At 36.0% G+C, this 19,422-nt stretch overlaps 1 protein-coding gene across 7 annotated transcripts in view; it reads left to right on the forward strand.

Annotated features, from left to right (window-relative positions):
• The window catches only part of PPM1B (protein phosphatase, Mg2+/Mn2+ dependent 1B), a 76,481-nt gene that overhangs the window by 41,278 nt on the left and 15,781 nt on the right, over window positions 1-19,422 (forward strand). For 4 of the 7 annotated variants that reach the window (XM_050894784.1, XM_050894783.1, XM_050894785.1 and 1 more), the window contains 3 exons: window positions 7,719-7,830; window positions 11,902-11,959; window positions 18,047-19,138. In XM_050894784.1, the coding sequence (XP_050750741.1) occupies window positions 7,719-7,830; window positions 11,902-11,959; window positions 18,047-18,352 (476 nt within the window). In that variant the 3' untranslated portion in view covers window positions 18,353-19,138. Of the gene's footprint in view, window positions 1-7,718; window positions 7,831-11,901; window positions 11,960-17,931; window positions 18,025-18,046; window positions 19,139-19,422 lie in introns of those variants that run through there. The other 3 variants (XM_050894788.1, XM_050894790.1, XM_050894789.1) reach the window with 2 other exon arrangements.

The following is a 19,422-nucleotide window of genomic DNA, read 5'->3' on the forward strand; positions in this document are numbered from 1 at the left end:
GCAAAAACGTAACAGAGTATAAATGATCAAAATACCTATGAATGCAAGAGCCTTAAATCATCCCTTTGGATTCTGAATGCTTACCAAGTGTGTGTGTATGTGTGAATAAAAACCATATAATCATCTAGAACTTCCATTGAGGACTAAACTTAATTCCTAACCAGTTTCATTTAGTCACTGATTTTATAACTCTTTACTTATCCAAAAGGTTGAATGCAACTTCTTCCCTTAAGCAGAAACAGTTAAAGGAAAGTTAGCTTGGCTAAGAATGAAAGGCTTGCCCTTGTATATTTATTACTTGTTCTGCAGTGTTGTTAATATCAGAGAAACTGACATTTGAAGCAGGCTTTCAAACTGTTTCTTCTAATGTAAAATATTTTATCACTGGTTAAGGCTGTTCTAAGGTCTGATGACAGCTATGTGTAGTGGCCTCCTGGTCTCTTCAGTCTTCTCAGTTATTCTAGTGATCCAGGTATAGCTCAGTTTTGGTAGAATTGACTGAAGTTCAGGGTTGATATTGAAAATTTGCCTTTTTTATAGTACTGTTCTTATGTTCGCACAGGTTATTGCAGAAGCAACCCAGGCATGAAAATAACTGAGTTCTTGGAACAGTTTGTCTTGCTGTTACAGATGTTGCTAGGATAATACTGTGAAGTAGCATCACTGGAGAGGAGCAGAGGTTTTGAAAGCCTTGTTGTTACGATTCTTTAAACTTCTGTAATCTCATCAGAAGAGTACTGAAGCGCTGTCACCCACTTACGGTGATGCAGTTTATTAACCCATTTGTTGGAGCTATCAGTTATAGCAACAGTATTCAAAGAAGGAAAGGGTTTACTGAAGAGAAAGCTGGCTGAGTTAACTTGTACCCTTTCTTGATTTGTTTCAGGCCTGGACTAGAATATTTTGATCACTAGATCCAAGTTTAACTGTGCTTCATGAAGAGGTGGTCCCTTTGTAGATGGATAATAAGTCATGTAGCCTTCTTAGATGTCTTTGTTCCAGGTGCTGAGACCAGTGGTTTAACTTTATACTATGGTATTGCTGTCCTGATGGTACTTTTCTGTGTTCATATTGAAAAATGTGATGTTGGCAGTCTACAGGACTGTTCACCAGAGTTCCATGAAAGTAATTTTAAATTTGAGTGCCAAGACGTTTGGGACTTTGCGGGTCAGAACCAGCATGAAGCCACCATCTTGAGACTGTAACAAGGTCTCAATGACATAAACCACAGCTTTGGCCACAGACTGCCTGAGCCTGAGCATTTTTATGAAAAAAGTGTGACTGACCAAATTTTCTCAACATGGATCCGGAAACCTTCCGGGCACCCAAGCATGTTGTGTATAATCTGTAGAGGTAAAATATTTAATTTCCTTTCTTATGACTATTTGATGAGAATTACTAATACAGGACTCCAGCACTGTCACATAGGAGATAGATGCCACTTCTGTTTTTCTTGTTGGTTTTGGTTTATTTGAATATCTGAGACACCCACTGGCTTTTTAACATGCTGTAGTGGATACTGAAAGGACTGATTAGATGTGCTTTTATTAGAAAGTAGTTCATACCCAAATAAGTAGCATTAGGTATAAATGAGAAGTAATATGTAGATTCGAGGAGATCAGGAATCTTCTGAGAGTGTATAACAGCAAAAATCCCACAGCTAAACCATGCATAAATTTTCTTAACACTAATTTAGTGTAAAATACAACAGTGACATGGAAACGTACATGCTGCCACTGTAACCTGGTTGCTGTGGACAACTGTTAGTTTTGCCACTTTAGTATCAAAAATTCTCAAACTTATTTTAATGCTAGAAATGACACTGTAGATATTTTATCATTTAATTTTTCATTTGTGTGGAACAGCTGTGAAAATCACTCATGTTCTTTGTCTAGATATCTCTTATTGCACTCTTACTTAAGCAAATGAGGTAAACTTAGAAATTTTTTTGTGTTTGTGTCAGTGTCCCAGTAATCTGGATAGCTGATATAACAAACCTTAATTTTTAAATATATATAAGAACTTGTATTGTAGCCTGAAGGCCTTATCTCTGCATGCATGGGCATTGTGTGTGGCGTCTTTCCGTCTTGTTTAAGTGGGATCTAAATTGAAATGGCTTGCGTATTTGTAGTTTCTGTTGAGATTAGAGAGAGCTAATGGTCACTTCAAATGCTAACTCTAGGGACGTTTCCCAGAACTTGGCTTACATCCCAGGCTTCCTAGATGACACTAGTGAAGATAAATACCTATTATCTTCCTATGTCTGAGTAGAGTACAGGAGCTGTTAATAGGCTCTGGGAGAGAGCCAGGAGCAGTTACCTTCACTGACAGCAGTCAGGTGTGCACACAGTGGTTACTGGTTAGTGTTCCCAGCTTCTTGGTGGCTCCTCTCTCAATCAGCGAATAGGTGAAAAACATATGGAACTGCAGTGTATTTTATGATTTCATAAGGGAATGTTAAGATTAATAGAAAAGTTGTCAAATAACTTCTGATCAGAGTGACTGGATTAACTGAGAATGACTTAGGAAGCACTATTTGCTAGTAACGATGTGGCTTTGTAAAGTAATCGAGTTATTACTTTAACTTATCAACATAACTTCTTAGCAGAAATGTATTTGAGCTATATTGTCATATTTAACAAATACTGCACACACCAAAAACAAGTGGAGAGTTTGTAGTCTGAACTGATGCAGAGCCATTCTGAATGTAACTCAAAATGACTGTTAAGCTTAAGCGCTCCAGAGAAATCAGTTGCTTCAAAGCTTGGACTTCTGTTGCTTCAGCTTTTCTTGATCCCATCCCCCCCCCGCATGATTTCCCTGTGTCATTCTGTGTTCTGCTAACTGGACAGAGTGCAAGGCCTTTATATGTCAAGTATTTAGCAAGGAATGAGAGTTAGCATATTTGAGGAAATTCTGTCAAGAAGTGGAGAAAATAAAGGAAACGGACTTCATAAGAACTTGAAATATTTACCTGGTTTCTAACAAATTTTTGCAGTCATAATAAATTCTATGAAATTGTCATTTTGACACAGTCTCCTTAATTTAAAAGAAAAGAGTTGTTGGACTGCAATTTTTACCTTACATTTATGCCTTGAGTATTATTAGTTCAGAAATGATATAGAGAAGCTTTTAACAAAATGTTTCAAACCACTAAGCAGCGTGGGGAGAATTGTTTGGAAAGATTTTGGATTCTTTTAAAAAAGTAGTCCGATTTAAGCATCTAAGTAGTGAGCAGAAATACTTCTAACTTTTAAAAAAAAAAAAAGTGGGGGGAGAGTATGATCTCAAGCGTTGGAGTAGTAAGGATAAGTTTTGAAAGGTGGGAACATCTTTTTGATCAGGAAAGGACAACTGCCATAATTGGTTTTGCATTCATCTTTAGACTAAGTGTAGTCTGGAAAACAGTGCATAAAATTGCTGTGCCTTAAAGGTTTAAACTGCCTTTAATTCTAAAAACGTAAAGCCTGGTAGATAAGTTGTGATGTTGATAATATGGATTTGATCATCTCTTCTAGTTATTTTCGAAAGACAGAAGTTGTATTTCTTTAGATATATTCTAAATATAGTTTACACCTTAGGATAATCTTTTTCAGGGAAGTATATTCATTATAATTTATTTGTAGTTCTGACGTGTTTTGAGGCTCTGAACACGGTAAGCTAGGCAGCTAAGTCCAAGAATCTGTGTTCAATTACAGCAAGTGATCGTATACAGTGAGAATCTGTAGGAGATTTACTAATGTTTAAAATACTGGACTAGATGATGACGGTTCCTTTCTATTGTGCAACAACGTTTCTTTATCTGTTAAAGAATTAACAGCTCAAGTTATGTGCAGTTGGTTGATAGCCAATAACAATTTTATTTATACCTGTAGTAAAAACATTCTGAAAAAAATGAGCTTGTTTTAGAACTACTAAGCTGCAAAGATGGAAATGTTGTCAAAAAGGCAAGCTATGAGTTCTCTTAGATACTCTCATCTTTCAGTAAGTGACTAATTTAAATCAGGGCAACATTGGCACTTAGTACAAAATCCCTTGGGACTTCCTGAAGCAATTTTAGTTTGATCAGTGGTATTTGGTCTTAATGAATGTACACTGTTGAATAAGGGATATTTTTCTGTTCTCTTGTGGACCTTAAATTTCAAGCTGACTGGACTAACCCATCAAACCTTTTAGACAACAGGTTTTTTCACTGCTACACTTGGGCATTTTAGGCTCTGGCTTGGAGAGTAAGGCATTGTTTGAGGCATGCTTTTGTTTGGTTTAAAAAAATTAAAAAAAAAAAATCTGTGTTCAAAAGCAGTTTAATACTTACACATGTAACATTTGTAGTCTTTGTACATTCCTAAGTAGAATGCTGAGATCCTGTGTATTTGTACAATGAGTTGAGTTAGTAGTTTCATAAGATCTTTCCAGAGTTATTAAAACAAAAGAGAACCAAAACAGAGGGTTTTTTAACAGAGTTATTAAAAAAGCCAAACTCAGCAAGTGATAGTTTACAGAGATTTCTAGTGGAAGAACTGTATACCAAAGCTCTTTTGCTAGTTTGGGTCTTGAGGTTGACAGAATGTGTATAACTGCATTCCAAAGCTGCCCATTCGAGAGTATTCTGAAATACTTACGAGGTTGTAGTCAGTAGCTTGTGATTGAGTCATTTATGACGGTGAGCACAGCCATGCTTCTGTTTTGAGTCACTTAATTGGTTAATTTCCAAAGTAATGCAGATGTTGGACAGTATTTAAGTTATGCTAGGTCAGTCTTTTCATGCTGCCGCTTTCAAATGCAACTTTCTGTTCTCTGTTTTTCTCTGTTTTTTAGAGATCCGAAGTTTGGTCACAGGAAAAGAAAACTAGGCACAGAAGTTAATTCAATTCTCTGATACTTTTCAGTTTCTTTGAAAGGGTCTGTCAGACATGCAGTTTAAAAAAAAAAAAAACAAAACCAAAACACACTAACCCCGCAAATCATAAATAGGGGCACGTGTTCTATGTAGGCTTAAACAGTCTTAACAGTAGATGAATACTCAGTTGATACAGTGAGTTGGATGATGCATTTTACATATGTGGAATATATACTGTATATAAAACTGATTTGTCATAATATTATAGCTGGAAATCAAAGGAGATGCTGGAACATAGAAAACTTGTAACGCTGAGTGGTTGGGGACTTGCATTATATAAAATTGAAATAAAATTTCGTCTGAATTTTCAAAATACTTACCTCAGAGTTACGTGTTAGGCTTTTAGTGAAAAGTATTTTAGGAGTAAAGTAGTAGACTTCGTAGTGGACTTTCATGGATTTGCATATATGTTTATCAGGATATGATTAAGTGTCTGAATTATATTAGCAATGCAGATGTAAAAGTTTCTTCAATCGTGTTTTGCACATTCAGGGAAAAAAATTTAATGGCAGCGTTATTCTTAACATGGTAGAGATGAAGGTGAAAATGTTGTAAATGCCTATAAATCTGTTTCTGAAAACATTTGGTTTCTTTCCCTAGTGGCCTTTGTCAAACAAATCCACAGTGTGTATCTGCTAACTGATGTGTAATGAAAAAAGGTCATGCTTGGTCATTTGCTTTATTCTCGGATTTTCTATTGGGAAGCGCCTTTTTTTTTTTTTTTTTTTTTTTTTTTTTTTTTTTTTTGAGAGGGGACATGTTCTGGATGGACTTATTCACCCTAGTATCAGGAAAAGAAAAAAAGAGATGGTCAGTTCCACCAGAATTCCTGATTTGGCACCTTCTAGAAGTGGAGAGAAGATGGTCGTGGTTCAGTTCAGCACTCCCTGAGGAGGGGTTATACAGTATATAGTAACAGTTTCCAGTACCAAGAAATATACAGCAGTCCTTAGTTGTGATAGCTTTAATTCCCTTTTAAGAAGATATAAAAATTTTACGCTTGTGTTAATACTTAATAATGGCTTACTTCTGTAGCCTTTCTTCTTATTAATTCTTGCTATTTGTCTACTTTTAGTAGGTACAGAACCAGATGTGCTCTTGGTATAAAAAGCAGTATATGCATAAGACACATTTCCTGTCAGATGTGACTCAGCAAAATTATATTATAGTGGTACAGTCTACTTCTAACTAGGTAGAACCGCACAAAAGGACACAATGTATGAGAGGACTTGTGGCTGATTTGTGTGAATGGGTGTGGAAGAAGTGATCAAAATCCTAAGATTCAAGCATACATATTCAGCTGTCACTTCCTTTGCTAGCCATGATTCATTTTTAATGGATGGATGTATGATAATATACATAAAGTTTCATGGAAGAATGTTTAATCACTTCTAGGAGTAGTATACCTAGCTTATTCATTGCAGAGATTGTATGTTGCTGACTTAAAATTGGGGCTTGGAAGCATGGTGCCTTATTTGTTGCAGGGTAGTAAAACTATTCTAAAAGTAGAATTGCTTTTGGGGGGCTTTCCTATAGGTCTCCCTGATACAGAGCAAGCGAGTACCTTGCAAGCACTTTGTTGTTTTTAGTAGTCCTGAGACAAGCCTGTATATCACTTGCTTTCTAGATAGGTGATAGACATTGAAGGGTTTAAATACCAGGAAACTTGGAATGTAGTGTTTAAAGTAGGTAAGTGATGTGCTTTTCTACTAACTTCAGAAATTCAAGTTGTAGCTGCTTCTGGCTTTAGCTGCAGGCTCCGAATCAGGTATCCAGAATATAATCGATTGTAAGAAATTTAAGTGATTTGTTTATCTTTGGATAGTAGCCAAGATACAGACTGACTGAAGTTTTCTTATGATGATATTTGAGAGGATCCATTCTTAATTCGTTTGTTTTGTGGCTCAAACAATGAATTTTTATCTAGAACAATGTCTACAGGAAATGGCACTCCATTCCTTAATTTAGTTGCTTTTCAGAAAAAAAAAATCTTTCTTAAAAATGTGACACATGCATACAACTACAATTTGTAGATAACTTAGTGAACCATGGTAGTAGTTGAATGACTAGAGGCTGATGACCGGAAGCTGGTAGTGTTATGCCTATGTGAATGTATATGCAGTTATTACACGTTCGCCTTACGGCAGCTTTGATGAATAAGAGCATGTGAAGATTTACTTCAGTTTAGGCAGTTCTTTTCCAAGGCAGAAGAACTTCCTAGCACTGGACTTGTGTGATACTTCTGCTTTGAAAATGGAATACTGTGCTATTAATTATTTGTCATCAGTTCTATATTCTGTTTTGGCCACTTGAGTGATAACGGGCCATTAAATAGGCCTCTTTATTGCATGATGGTCTTAGTGTTTATGCACCGGAGATTCAGGCCTTTGAGAATTCGAGGTGTTATTCACAGTGAAGTATGACTGAATTCCTGGGAAGCATTGGCTTTATGGCATGTAACTTCTGAGTATGTGTTGCAATGCAACAGGAAGGTAACTGAAACAGACTCCCAGCTGTCATCTTTTGAAAGAGAACAGGCTGCTGTCTCTAGGATATTTCATCCAGTTCACAGTCTGCTTCTGAGTTTCTGTGAGAGCAAATGGCTAGAATCATACTGGAAAGGCAGGCTATGGATTTGGATAGCTCTGTTACACCATGCAAAGACTCTTTACCTAAAATGTAAAGAATGTTTTCCTGGTTACATGTAACTTTTTCATAATGTCTCTGTTAAAAAGTGATAGTATCTTGTATTTTAGTGTCTTAAGGAATGGGTGATATTAATTCAGTTATCTAAGGACTTCTTCTGTTTTTAAATTAGAAATTATGGAAAAATCGGGTGAAGAAGGAATGCCTGATCTTGCTCATGTTATTCGTATTTTAACTGCGGAGAATATCCCTAATTTACCACCAGGAGGTGGTTTAGCTGGCAAGTGAGTACACTACTGGAATTTGTTTAACTTCTTAGTTCACTGAAACAAATACTCTTATTTAAATGTTTTAAAGCTTTCTTCTTGGAATAACTGTGCTCAAAGAAAAAAGTTGGGTTTTATATTTTAAGCTAGTTTACCTTTTGCACTACATAAACATTTGTGTCACTGTTCCCATTCCAGAATGGTAAGAGGAAACAGATTGATTGTATTCTGGTACATAACACACTAGTTTACTATTTCTGTATGGCCATTTTAAAAAATAAAAAATATTTATTCTTGGCTTTTTACTGCTTTACATTTGTTAAGAACTATCAATAATGTAACTGGAATATCAAAATACCAGCTCAGTTTTCCTGATGTCATGTTCTCTCCACCATGTAGTGTCCATTATAAGTTTGGGTCAATGCTTGTTTGCTTAGCAAACATTCTCATAAGAAAATTGTTTTTCTTTGTTTAGTCTTAAACTGAATGTTATATAAGCAAGAATATTGAACTAGGGATATGCATTTTAGAACTTAATTGGAATAGACATTCAGAAATTACATTGGTTTTCTGGGGAGGCTAATGGTGATGTTCTAACAACCTGTAATTTAAGGATTTTAATGAACAGAATTTAGGATTGCATAAACAATTGCTAATCTAGAATTCCCCAAACAGTGGGACTCATTATTGCTCCCTGGCATAGGTCATGTTGCTTCTGGAATCTTTGTAATTTTCAAAATATGAAGTCCTGTCCTCTGAGCATTTGTGTATACATCTGTTTTCACTACGTGTACTTATTAATGAGCACTGTTTGCCATGATTATCTTTTTTTCTAGCCTTGAAAGTATTGGTACGTTCTGGGCATTTTTCTCCACTTGTGTGCATTCGAGGCATTCGGAGAAATTGTGGTGTGCCTATTCTTTTTAGTGCCTCCCAACTGCTGAATGTGTTGGTGTGTTTTGTTGTTTTGCTCATTAATAACTGCATCGTGTACTGCTTCACTGTTCTGGAACCTTTGCATATAAATTCTCTTTTTAATTTTTTGTGACCCAGGTTACATTTTTCAATGGGCTTAGGTTCAGAATTTGCCTTTTGATGCCTTTCTCTCCATTTTGACTTTTAAAGTCCTGCATTACAAAAAACTGACTTCAGGAGTTGTACCTGCAGCTTCTTTTAAGAGAATATCATACAGTATTGAGTAACTTTTTCTTGGCCTTCAAACTTAGGACAAAGACAGTCAGGGATGTATTTAGTTAACTTTACTTGCAGGATTGAGCTCCTGAATGGAAGTTTTGAAAAAGTACAACTACACAACCCAAAACCACATACTGTGTAACTTAAAACTTTTGTCCTAACAAGAGAATATTCTTTGTCTTGAGATCCTTATCCTGTGATATTACCAGGACATGAAGAATTTACACTTTGTCCTTCTGTTTGAACTTCAAGACCTGGCTCAAATAGGTTGCAGAAAGAGCTTGTCTGTGGCTGACATCCTTGGTTTTAGCACCAGTCATAGTTGCTTCTGGTTTTTAGTATGTCTGAGCTGGAGAAACACAATGTGATGTTACCTTGACTAGACTATGTTTGCAAACCGTAGGAACCTGTGAAGTCGCTCCACTTCTACCGCCATTGTATACTTCCTTCAAGCGTCTCACTTGTGTAGAAGCCTGTACTGGCTCATTCTTTGAGACAGGAGATCTAAAGGTGTCAACTCTGCTGTAGTCACTTGGTGTTTTATCCTTGAAAATCTTACTCTTCAAAGACTGGCTTCTGGCTTGACTCAGATCCCCCTGTAACTTCAAATGCTGCTGAAAGAATGGTCACTTTTTGCTGAAGAAAACAGAAGTTCTCAGCCACCCTGTCACTTGGGCATTAGCACTTCCACTCAACATCTTGCTCCTGAATTTTCCTTTCAAAGGAAAGCACAAAGAAATATGCTGTTCAAAGAAAGAAAAGTGAATTGCAAAGATAGGAAGATTCTCAAAGGCTTGAGTTTTAAGTCTAGTTTAAACCCTCTGCAATGACTATCTGCTGCTTCTATGGCAGCCTTGCTTGGACTGTCTAGGTGTTTTCTGTTATGTTGATGTGAGGTACCATTGCTCTCCATAGTACAGTCATTTGGTCAGAATTGTGCCATTCCACCATCACTAAACATGGAACTAAATGGAGAGAACCCTTTCCTGTATCATCTGCATAAAGATTCAGTTTCTTTTCTCCAGGAAAATCTTCCATCAGTGCTGATGGATCCCATGCTAGCTCAGCCATGCAACTCTTCCAGAATTCTTAAAGCATTGACTTTAACTGATGTGCCCTTGGAGAAGTTGTGTTCTTCAGTGGACTTTTCATATCGGACATAATTTTTGAAAGTGCCACTGTGAATTTAATTCTGAACTTCTTTCCTGGAGCTCATTCCGACACAACCCAAAACCTTTGTGTGTGAACAAGCACAAATTGCACTTACACCAGTGTCTTGAGGCTTCAAGTTGTCAGGTGTATCTGTTGTGCCTGCCTTCTGCTTGTCTTGGTGTGGTGTGTCTAGATAAATGCTGATTTCATCATCAACATATATTGCCTCTGAACACATGATAGCACAATGTCTTTTCAGTGTTGTAGGTTGGTGGTCGTCCTGAGATTTGATGCACTGTCCCTTGCATTCACTGGTCTGCAAACCATCTTCCAGAGTTCTGAGTATTTTAGTAGGTGCTGTTCTAAATGCTGGATCATGACTGGAAAAATGTATTCTGATGCTGAACACTAGATATTGAGATTACCTGATTTATTGCTTTGTCTTAGAAGTCGACATACTTGCAATATTCCATTCAAAAACCGAACTCTTCTGTTTTGAATGTGCATTTGCTTCCATGGTGTGAACATAAGAACATTGTCATACTAGACCAGACCAAGGATCGTTCTAGCTCTGCGTCCTGTCCACAGGATAGCTGAAAGTAGATGCCTAGGGAAGAATATAAAACCAGGAAAATATGTAAAATACTTCCCCTGTCATTATTACTTCAGTTTTCAGCTTCTTACGGCTGAGGTGCTTCCTGATCTTGAAGTAGTTTATGGACTTAGTGACTTAGAATTTCTCTTCCATGAAGTTAAATATGTTCAGAAGGAGCCTCATCAAACTTTTAGCATCCTCAGTATTGTGGGGCAGAAAGTTCTGTTGCATCAAGAGCCTTCACTGTGTATTTTTGAGACATGTGTTGCTGTCTTCATTTAATGCCCTTGTGCTCTTTGTATGGAAGATTCAACAGTCAGTGCTTATCCGCATTCTGTAAGACACCATTTTTATATATCTTGGCCACTTTCAGACTTGAGAGTCTTAGTTCATGTAGCAGTTCTCTTTTGTTGAAGCTGTCAATAAACTTGATCTTATTTATTATACTTGTCTGAACGTTTCCCAGTTCTTATATGATTTGAAGATGTAAGGACATAACCTTTTTCCTTTCAGAAGTCTGTTTATACTTTGGGGTTTATTTTTTGAGAAGCTTTTTGTGCTTATTTTGCCTGCTTGTGAAGGTGCGGCCTTATATGGCATTGCCAGAAAAAAGTCTAGCTAGTGGCATTTGGGTTTTAATTTCTACAGTGCGAAGAGACCCTAGACAACACATCTCAGAGGTTGTATACTCTGGGCACCACACTTCAAAAGTTCATAGGCAAGTAGTAACCTGTGTATATGTAATAAAAACCTAACCGTCTTCAAGTTCCACATCCAGAAATAAGGCAAGAACACAGCAAACTTGAAGAATTTTGTTATAATAAGCAAAATAGATTTAAATGTTACTCTTGGCAAAATCTGACTATACAGCTGGAACTTCTAAAGATGTGAAGGGGTAGACCATGGGGAGGGTAAGGTAAGAATGTTTTGCTTTGCTTAGTCTTTACAAATCTTGACTTACTGCTAAATCCCCAAACATGTTGAAAGTGAGTAAAGACACTGAGAGTGGGCTTCATCTTTTTAAGAGGCAGGTTAAAGGCAAAACATCTTAAACACTTCGAAATTATTACTGTGCTCAAAGTTTTTAAGTTCTCAATGTTTTGAAATCCTTTGTGTTAAATTTTTTTTTTTAAAACTTCTCTTTTTAGGCGTAATATTATTGAAGCTGTGTATAGTAGGCTGAATCCACACAGAGAGAATGAGGGGGTAAGTTCCCATTTTGATTGCTACACCTCTTTGTTAATGAGAGCGTCAAAGTAGTGTCATACATTAAGCAAAAGTGTGTATCACTACCAATAAAGTATTATAAACGCAAAATATGTATTGTAGTATACAGTTCATTTTGACCTTGTTTTGGATGGATCTGATATAGAACTTCATCCTCAAAAAGACAGCAAACTGACACCCAATTCTGAAAGACTTTTTAAACATTTAATTGACTACTACTTTTTCAGTCAAACCTGTGAGGCAACAATGCAGGGTTTTTCTAAATTGTAGTTTATTATTGTCAAAAATTATGGTCAGCATATTCATTAGTTAACTAGCTATTATGTCTACTGTCCAGAAATCTAGTAGAAGAGGGGGCAAACACAATTCCTGTTGTCTTCTATAAATGTGGAAGACCTTGGTACACTGAATATAAAAGATAACAAGACTGATATTGACCGCTTTTTTAGAGTTTACACTATCATTAGATATCCCATGTGCAGTGGTCTAAGGAAAGTGTAAAGTGATTTTAGTTTACTTCAGTTCTGATTTCTAAAATGGCTTACGTTCTTCTGCCCAGTTCCTAATAAGTTGAATTTTAAATAGTATGTTGAAATATGGTTTACTGTAACTTTAAACCTGATTATTAGGTGGTTCTTAATGTTAGTATAAAGAGTAATAACTGGTGTTCCTATCAGTTGTGGTTAAATCTGTTTAAAAATAATCTTTGGAAAACTGAAGAACTGATAAAAAAACATCACTGCTTGTACATGTTATCATTTCCTGTACAGTTTACGTGAACTAATCTGTGAAGGTACCATTCATCTTCTAGTAAATCCTTTGTCATATTTTTTCTCTTCTGAGATGGCTACAAGGTCCTCAGTCAGGTAGTCATTACAATGAATGGTGTTGGGGAGATGTCAACTTTTATTTTAAATATTTTGAAGTCATCAGTTGTGCGCCTTAAGATTGTGAATATGCAGTCTCACCACAACTATTATTGTGTTTTTCCCACTGTCATCTTCTCTGGGCTACCTATATTTGGTTTATTCTCTTAAGTTAGAAAGCTTGTGTATGTGGAAAGGGCCACTATTTTGTTAGAGTACAAATAGAGAAGAAATCTCTAATTTGTTTATTTTTTAGGATTTGTTTCTTTTTTAGTTCAAAAGTGATAGAGTATACATTTTTCACTTAACTTTCAACAAATTGTGCAACAGTACCCCAAAACAAGCTAGACAAAATTTTCCTCTTTTCAGCTTCTTTAGTCCTTCAGGAAACTGTACCTGTGTCAGCCTGCTACTACTTTTCATATTTAGCCATAATTTTATTCCTACTTTTGGGGTAAAGTTATTGGTGAAAGTGGTTTATTTGAAGATTACAGCATAGGTTTTATAAGTTGGTTGGGGTTTTTTAAGGGGAAAAAAGTTTGTCTAATGGTAACTTTCTAGAAATATTGTATGCCATAGTTGCATTTATAATGCATCTTTTCTAAGTCCAAATTTACTTTTCAATAGCCATGCAAGCTTGCTGAAAGTCCTAACATACAGTACAACATCCTTTTGTGTATTGGCTACTTCCAGGAAGTTTTTGTACATTATCCATTATAATTTAATAGAATGAGGTAATGGAACTAAATATGCAAGTTACTCATAAAAGAATATAGCTTTAACCCTTATTGCCATTAATAGCTTTGACCTTTATTGCCATTAGAATTCCTGGATAGTTGTTTTGAGTCCTTTTAATTTGGCTGCTTTAATATGAAGTGTGAGCAGTACACTCCAGTCTACTTCATAAACTTTGCCTTCTGTTGGTATTTAGTGCAAAGCTCAATAATGATTTGGATGACGTGTTTTTAAATACACTGGATTAAGTTTTAGTTTGATCTTGTGGTAAGATGTCATTTGCCAGTCAGTACCTTTCCTTCGTTCCATCCTAAGTGCTTCTGACCCAGAGCAGTTTGAGAGGAGGATGCGCCACTGGGTGAAGGATGCAATTCCTGTTTGCACTTTCGGAGCGAGTAGAAATTGTTGTCTTAACTGTCCTTGAAGTGGATGAATTTAGTGGACCTCATCTCTGAGGTGATGAAAACATGACTTCCTTGCTAGTCTTATGCAGTTCCAGGTATATACATAGTGATCTCCTAGTCTTTTGAACTGAATACTCGGGGGGGGGGCTGTAAAAGGGGAAGGAAGCTGTTCAGTTACTCAACATCAGACTCTCCACAATGTCTACACAGTGTGATAACATTGCTACACATCTCACATTTAAACAGGAAGCAAAGGTAGGAAGGAAACATACAGTACATCCCAGTGATGACATTTCTAAGCGAGACCAAAATCTAACCTATAATGCTCCTGTTTAAACTGGTATGACACAGGAGCGGATCTTCATATGAAAAATTAGGAGCTACAGACACAGATGCTGGGTCTGCAGAGCACAAAGGTGTGCTGACTTGCACTTGAGAGTTAACAGTGTACATGTGTCTGTTAGAGCGTGGGCGTAGTGCAGAATACTGCTGTTACTAACTGGAAAGTCTGTCTGTGGCAGTCATCTTCATCTGATGATTTTTTTATAAGTCTAGAACTATTTTTTTTACCTTGACAAAATAATAATGTAATTAATTGCTAAAATATTAATGCGCATGAGTAAAAATTCTAAAAAACCACCAAAACCCACAAAAACAACAACCCAAACCAACCAGATTAACTTTTGCAATTGAGAATATGACTTCCTTCTAAAGAATATACTTTTTAGCATTGAACAATTTAAACTAGTTACCCTGAGTTACTGTGAACTGGATCATAATAGCTTTGCAAATAAGTTCTTAGTATATAAATCAAAACCAAGGTGGTATCTTTTTCTAGATTAGCTTTGTTTTTTGCTCAGCACTGTAAAGATTTCAGTTAGTGTTGTGCTTAGAATTTTTTTGTCATCCAAGCTAATGATTGTAGAGTAACTTCTTCCAATTCTTCACATATGCTTTTTCTGAGAATCCTTAACATATAGCCTAAATAAGGAGATGTTATGTAGAGTGAGAGACTGAGGAGTGAAAGAATCCTTGCTACAGCAGTATTCAGAGGTCACTAGTGTGGCTTCAGGGTATAGCAGTCATAAGTTTTTGTGTTTGGGTTTTGGTTTTTTTTTTTTTCTTTTAGGCATCTCAGCAGAGTACAAGTATTTTGTAAATCCAGGGCTGGAGAGAGCCCTGCATTGGGCTCACAAAGAGCAGCTTTGCCAGTGTTTCAGCAGAGGGACTTCTGGTATTGATGTGGTGACTTGTGCCTTTACAAGTGCAAGTGAAATCATAGAAATCTGTTATGTATTGGGGCTTGGTGCTTTCAGATCTTTAAAGGGAATTTAAAAGAACTTCTTCATAGCTAAATAATTGTTACCACTGTAATGTTACAATACCACTGGGTCGGTGTTCTGGTTGACATCTTAAAGTATTACCCTTTCTCTAATGGCTCTACTTTGACCATTTTTTTTATGTGTTCCTAAGACTAGGAGGCTACTATCCAGTTAGGCTACTCGGGTGTATATGTATCCTTAAACACAAGGAACAATGCTGAAATTACAGTGGCTGTGTTAATAGTTTCAGTGACACTTGTTTAAAGCTGTGTTTGAGTATCTTGTTTGAAACCAATCATGTTTCTCTCTTGCTTTTACCAATACTATACTTTGGCACTTTGCCAAACCAAATCATAAGTCATTAAGGACTGCTACAGATAATTTTGAAAATGTAAACGGACAAAATTCTTACACCTGTAAGCATTGTAAATCTTGTCCCTAATACATAGTAGCCCTTTTTATATACATAATTTAACAGACCGGAACTTGTGTAAAAAAAAAAAAAAAAAAAAAAAAAAAATTGAATGCTCATGTTAAATACAGCTAGCACAAATTTATTCTTGTTTTTACAGTTAGTAGCACTAAGTTGAATTAGAACATGAAGGAAGACAAATGCTAACTTGCACAATAATCATAGTTTTTAGGGACCTATTCTAGCCACACATCATTAGAGAGAAATCTGTGTTATAGTGTATATATAGTGTATAGTATATAAAAGAGTCAGTTTCTGTCCTACTGTTGTCTGTGGGGTTTCTTTTCTGCTAGCACTGAGGGAGATGAGGGAAGCACAAAATACCCTGCCATCAAGCAGGGTGCAAAGCAAAGCAGGATGTGAGTTTGAATATCAAACACTAACAGCACTGTTACTGCGACTCCTCCTAGCAGTTGAATTGTTTAGCTCAGAGATTCTATTATATTGCCTATTGCTTTTACTCTTCAGTGTTGCATGGGAGCAGAAGTATTCACTTCAGTCTGCCAAAGAATTTTTAAAGATCTGAATATTGTGAAATGTGGAGATTCAGGGTGTGTGTTTGCTAATGTCAACCTCAGAGCAAAACTGATGGGCTGGAGGAACTATGGAATTTAGATGTTCTCTGAACTTTAAAAAACTGGAATTCTTCAGCTATGCTGCCTTGTTTAGTATTATCTAGATAAATACATAAATAGTTTGGGTTTTTTTTCCAAAACCTAAGAAATAGGTTACATCTATAGCCTCATCTTGATGCCCTGAGTTTTCACTGACTTTGTGCTCATGAGACATTAAAACAGTCCCACTTCATACATTAAAACTACCTCCTTTAACTTGCTTCTCCTCACTGGGCTATTGAAGAGCTATCTGAATATGAAAATGCTAGTACATAGGAGTCAAAACATCTCAAACTAAGACCAGCAAACCACAGTGGAAGCATGTCTCTATGCAACAAATTAAGCTGAGGGATAGCATTATATGCAGTAACATTCGTTTTTGTAGTAAAATTGTCCCCTTTTTAACTTAGACTGTGCTAATCAGTCTTGGGGCTTCTATTCCAGGAACATTACAGCATCCAAAAATCCTACTGAACCCAAGATACTGTCTTAATGCTGCTATTAAGCTTGTAAATGAGTGACTGCAATATTTGTAGTTTATGAAGCTTTGGGACTAGATGACAGTAAAATGAGGTCAGCATGAGAAAAAGGCGGTCTGGATTTTGCCTCTAATGTATTGCGAAATCTGCCAGCTTCCAGAGATACAGTTCCATTTGCCTAGCTTGATAACTCGCTAGATTATTAATAACTTAAAATGTACTATTCCCTTAAAGCAACAGTACTGCTTTAGCACTTGAAAGTTAAAATATCTAGTATCAGTGTCAGAGCACTGTAACAGATGTGCGAGTCTACTGGGGAAAAAAAAAACATACAAAAAACAACCACCCCACCTTTTTTTCAACTGGAAGCTTGTAGCCAAATAGGTGGTTTGCAGAGGAGACCTCCATTTCTTAATCAGTGCTTGTTACTTGGGTTTTGTGCTGTAGACTGTTAGATTTGACTTTAAATAGCTGTTCTACCTGTTAATTTTTCTAGCCAATACACACATCTGCCAAAAATAGCATCTTATGTTGTTCAAACACCACTATTCCTGGTGCTGATAGGTAGCTGCGTGTTTCTTTCATGGCAGCATCATGCATGGAAAAATTAGTCTTTAATGTAGAGGGATTGTTTTATAAAACACTTCGAGCATTTATTTTGATGTGATGCTTCAACTAAAGTGCTAGCAGTAGAGTTATTTATTCTTTTTAGTAAGGTTTTCACAGAACTGTGTTGCTATTGGCTGTGCAGAAATTCACAATTAAAAATATTGACCTGATGGCTAAAGAAGCTTAAATTTTCAAATTTTTCACTGACAACTGACCACAGTTGTGGAGAATAACAGCTATATTCATTGAAAGACAATTTGAACCAAGATGGAGTTAATTGGGAAGAGGTTACCATGTTGACACTGTCTGGCTCAAAATAAATTGAAATTATTAAAAATGCTGTTTTAATAGGTATCATTTCTTAAATTATTATGTTATATAAAATAGAAAAACATGGATGATACTGTTCTAAGATGTATGTTGCTAATAAGGTGTTTTATATTCAAATAGAGCAAAGCTGATGTTTTCTCAATCAGAAGAAATTGTTGGTTTTTTTTTTAAATGTCGTTAGAAAATATTCTAGTTTAACTACTGATTTTTTTGGGGTCTTGAATCTTAAAAAAAGGACCCTGGCGAAGCCGAGGAAAGTGGAACGCAGGGAAAATTGGTGGAAGCACTCAGGCAAATGAGAATTAATCATAGGGGGAACTACCGCCACCTTCTGGAAGAGATGCTGACTAGTTACAGGCTAGCTAAGATGCAGGGAGAAGAGTGCACTGCTGAATCAGCTGCAGCATCTACTTCAGATACTCATGCTGGACCCAGTGACCCGGTACCAGACACCCACACAGAATCTGGGAATCACCTTGCTGAAATACAGAGCTCAAACGAAGATTCAGGGATGAATGAGATGAGTGATAAACAGACATAATGTTTTACGTAGCGGATTTAACGCTTCACTTCACTTGGCCTATTTTCCTTTGTTTATATCTCAACATTTGTCACATCTATCCTAGAAGTCTGTTTGTTTTTACTTTACTTATTTGTACAGATTGTTTATACAAAGCTCTTTTTTCCTTAGAAGTTCAACTACTATGGTATGTTATAGTAATTGCATCTTACGTTGTGTAGCAACCAGTTAACTTCCCATTTGAGATTTTGATTTTTTTAAAATCCTGTGATGCCAACAATAGAAACCTAACATGCTACTGCAAAAATAAATTTTAAAACTTTTCTTTTAAGTACATTTTTAAATAATAATTTTGATGGTATATGTTTGCTAATTGTAAAGTAATTCATATCTTAATTGTATCTTTTGTGCAAATTAATTGAATTATACAAATTCTTCAGTCTTTTTTTTTTCCCAGCATAATATACTGCGTGCTTGTATTTGAATTGTGTATAGAGTTTATATTACAACTAAATTACAAAAGCTATTACGTTTTAGGTTGTCACTTACTCTTCATGAAATGTGTTTGATTTTTTTCCAATTTAGATTGTATCCACTGTTCATCATAAATATCGATTTTTCTAGATAACTGTATTATTACTTCCCAGGTTGTAGCATAACATATATCCAGAAATGAAAATGTACTTAGATTTAGTACCTAGTGTCAAGTTCTAAGAATTTGTGTTTAAGTGAAAATAAAGAATATGCTGTGGAATAATATCTGTATGCATATTGACTCTTTTGAGCAAGTAATAAACTTCCTTTGAAATGCTGTCATTCTGACATGACTTGAAACTTATCGTAGTTTCTGATATTAACTCATGATGTTTATTAGTTTCTACAAATATTTGAGTAATTTTGGGTTTGGCACATTCATCATAATCCTCTATTTGGGCAACGGTTCTCAGGTTCAAGTTAAACATCAGCCATATAAATTAATAAACCGGCTATTCTACCTAAGTTTACCTTCTACCAAATCTTTTCCATGTCTTTTGGTGTATGACACATGTATGTACATGCATTTGGGTAGATTAGTGATAATACTGGGAATT

Source organism: Gymnogyps californianus, chromosome 3 (assembly GCF_018139145.2).
Source record: "Gymnogyps californianus isolate 813 chromosome 3, ASM1813914v2, whole genome shotgun sequence".
Lineage (NCBI taxonomy): Eukaryota > Metazoa > Chordata > Aves > Accipitriformes > Cathartidae > Gymnogyps > Gymnogyps californianus.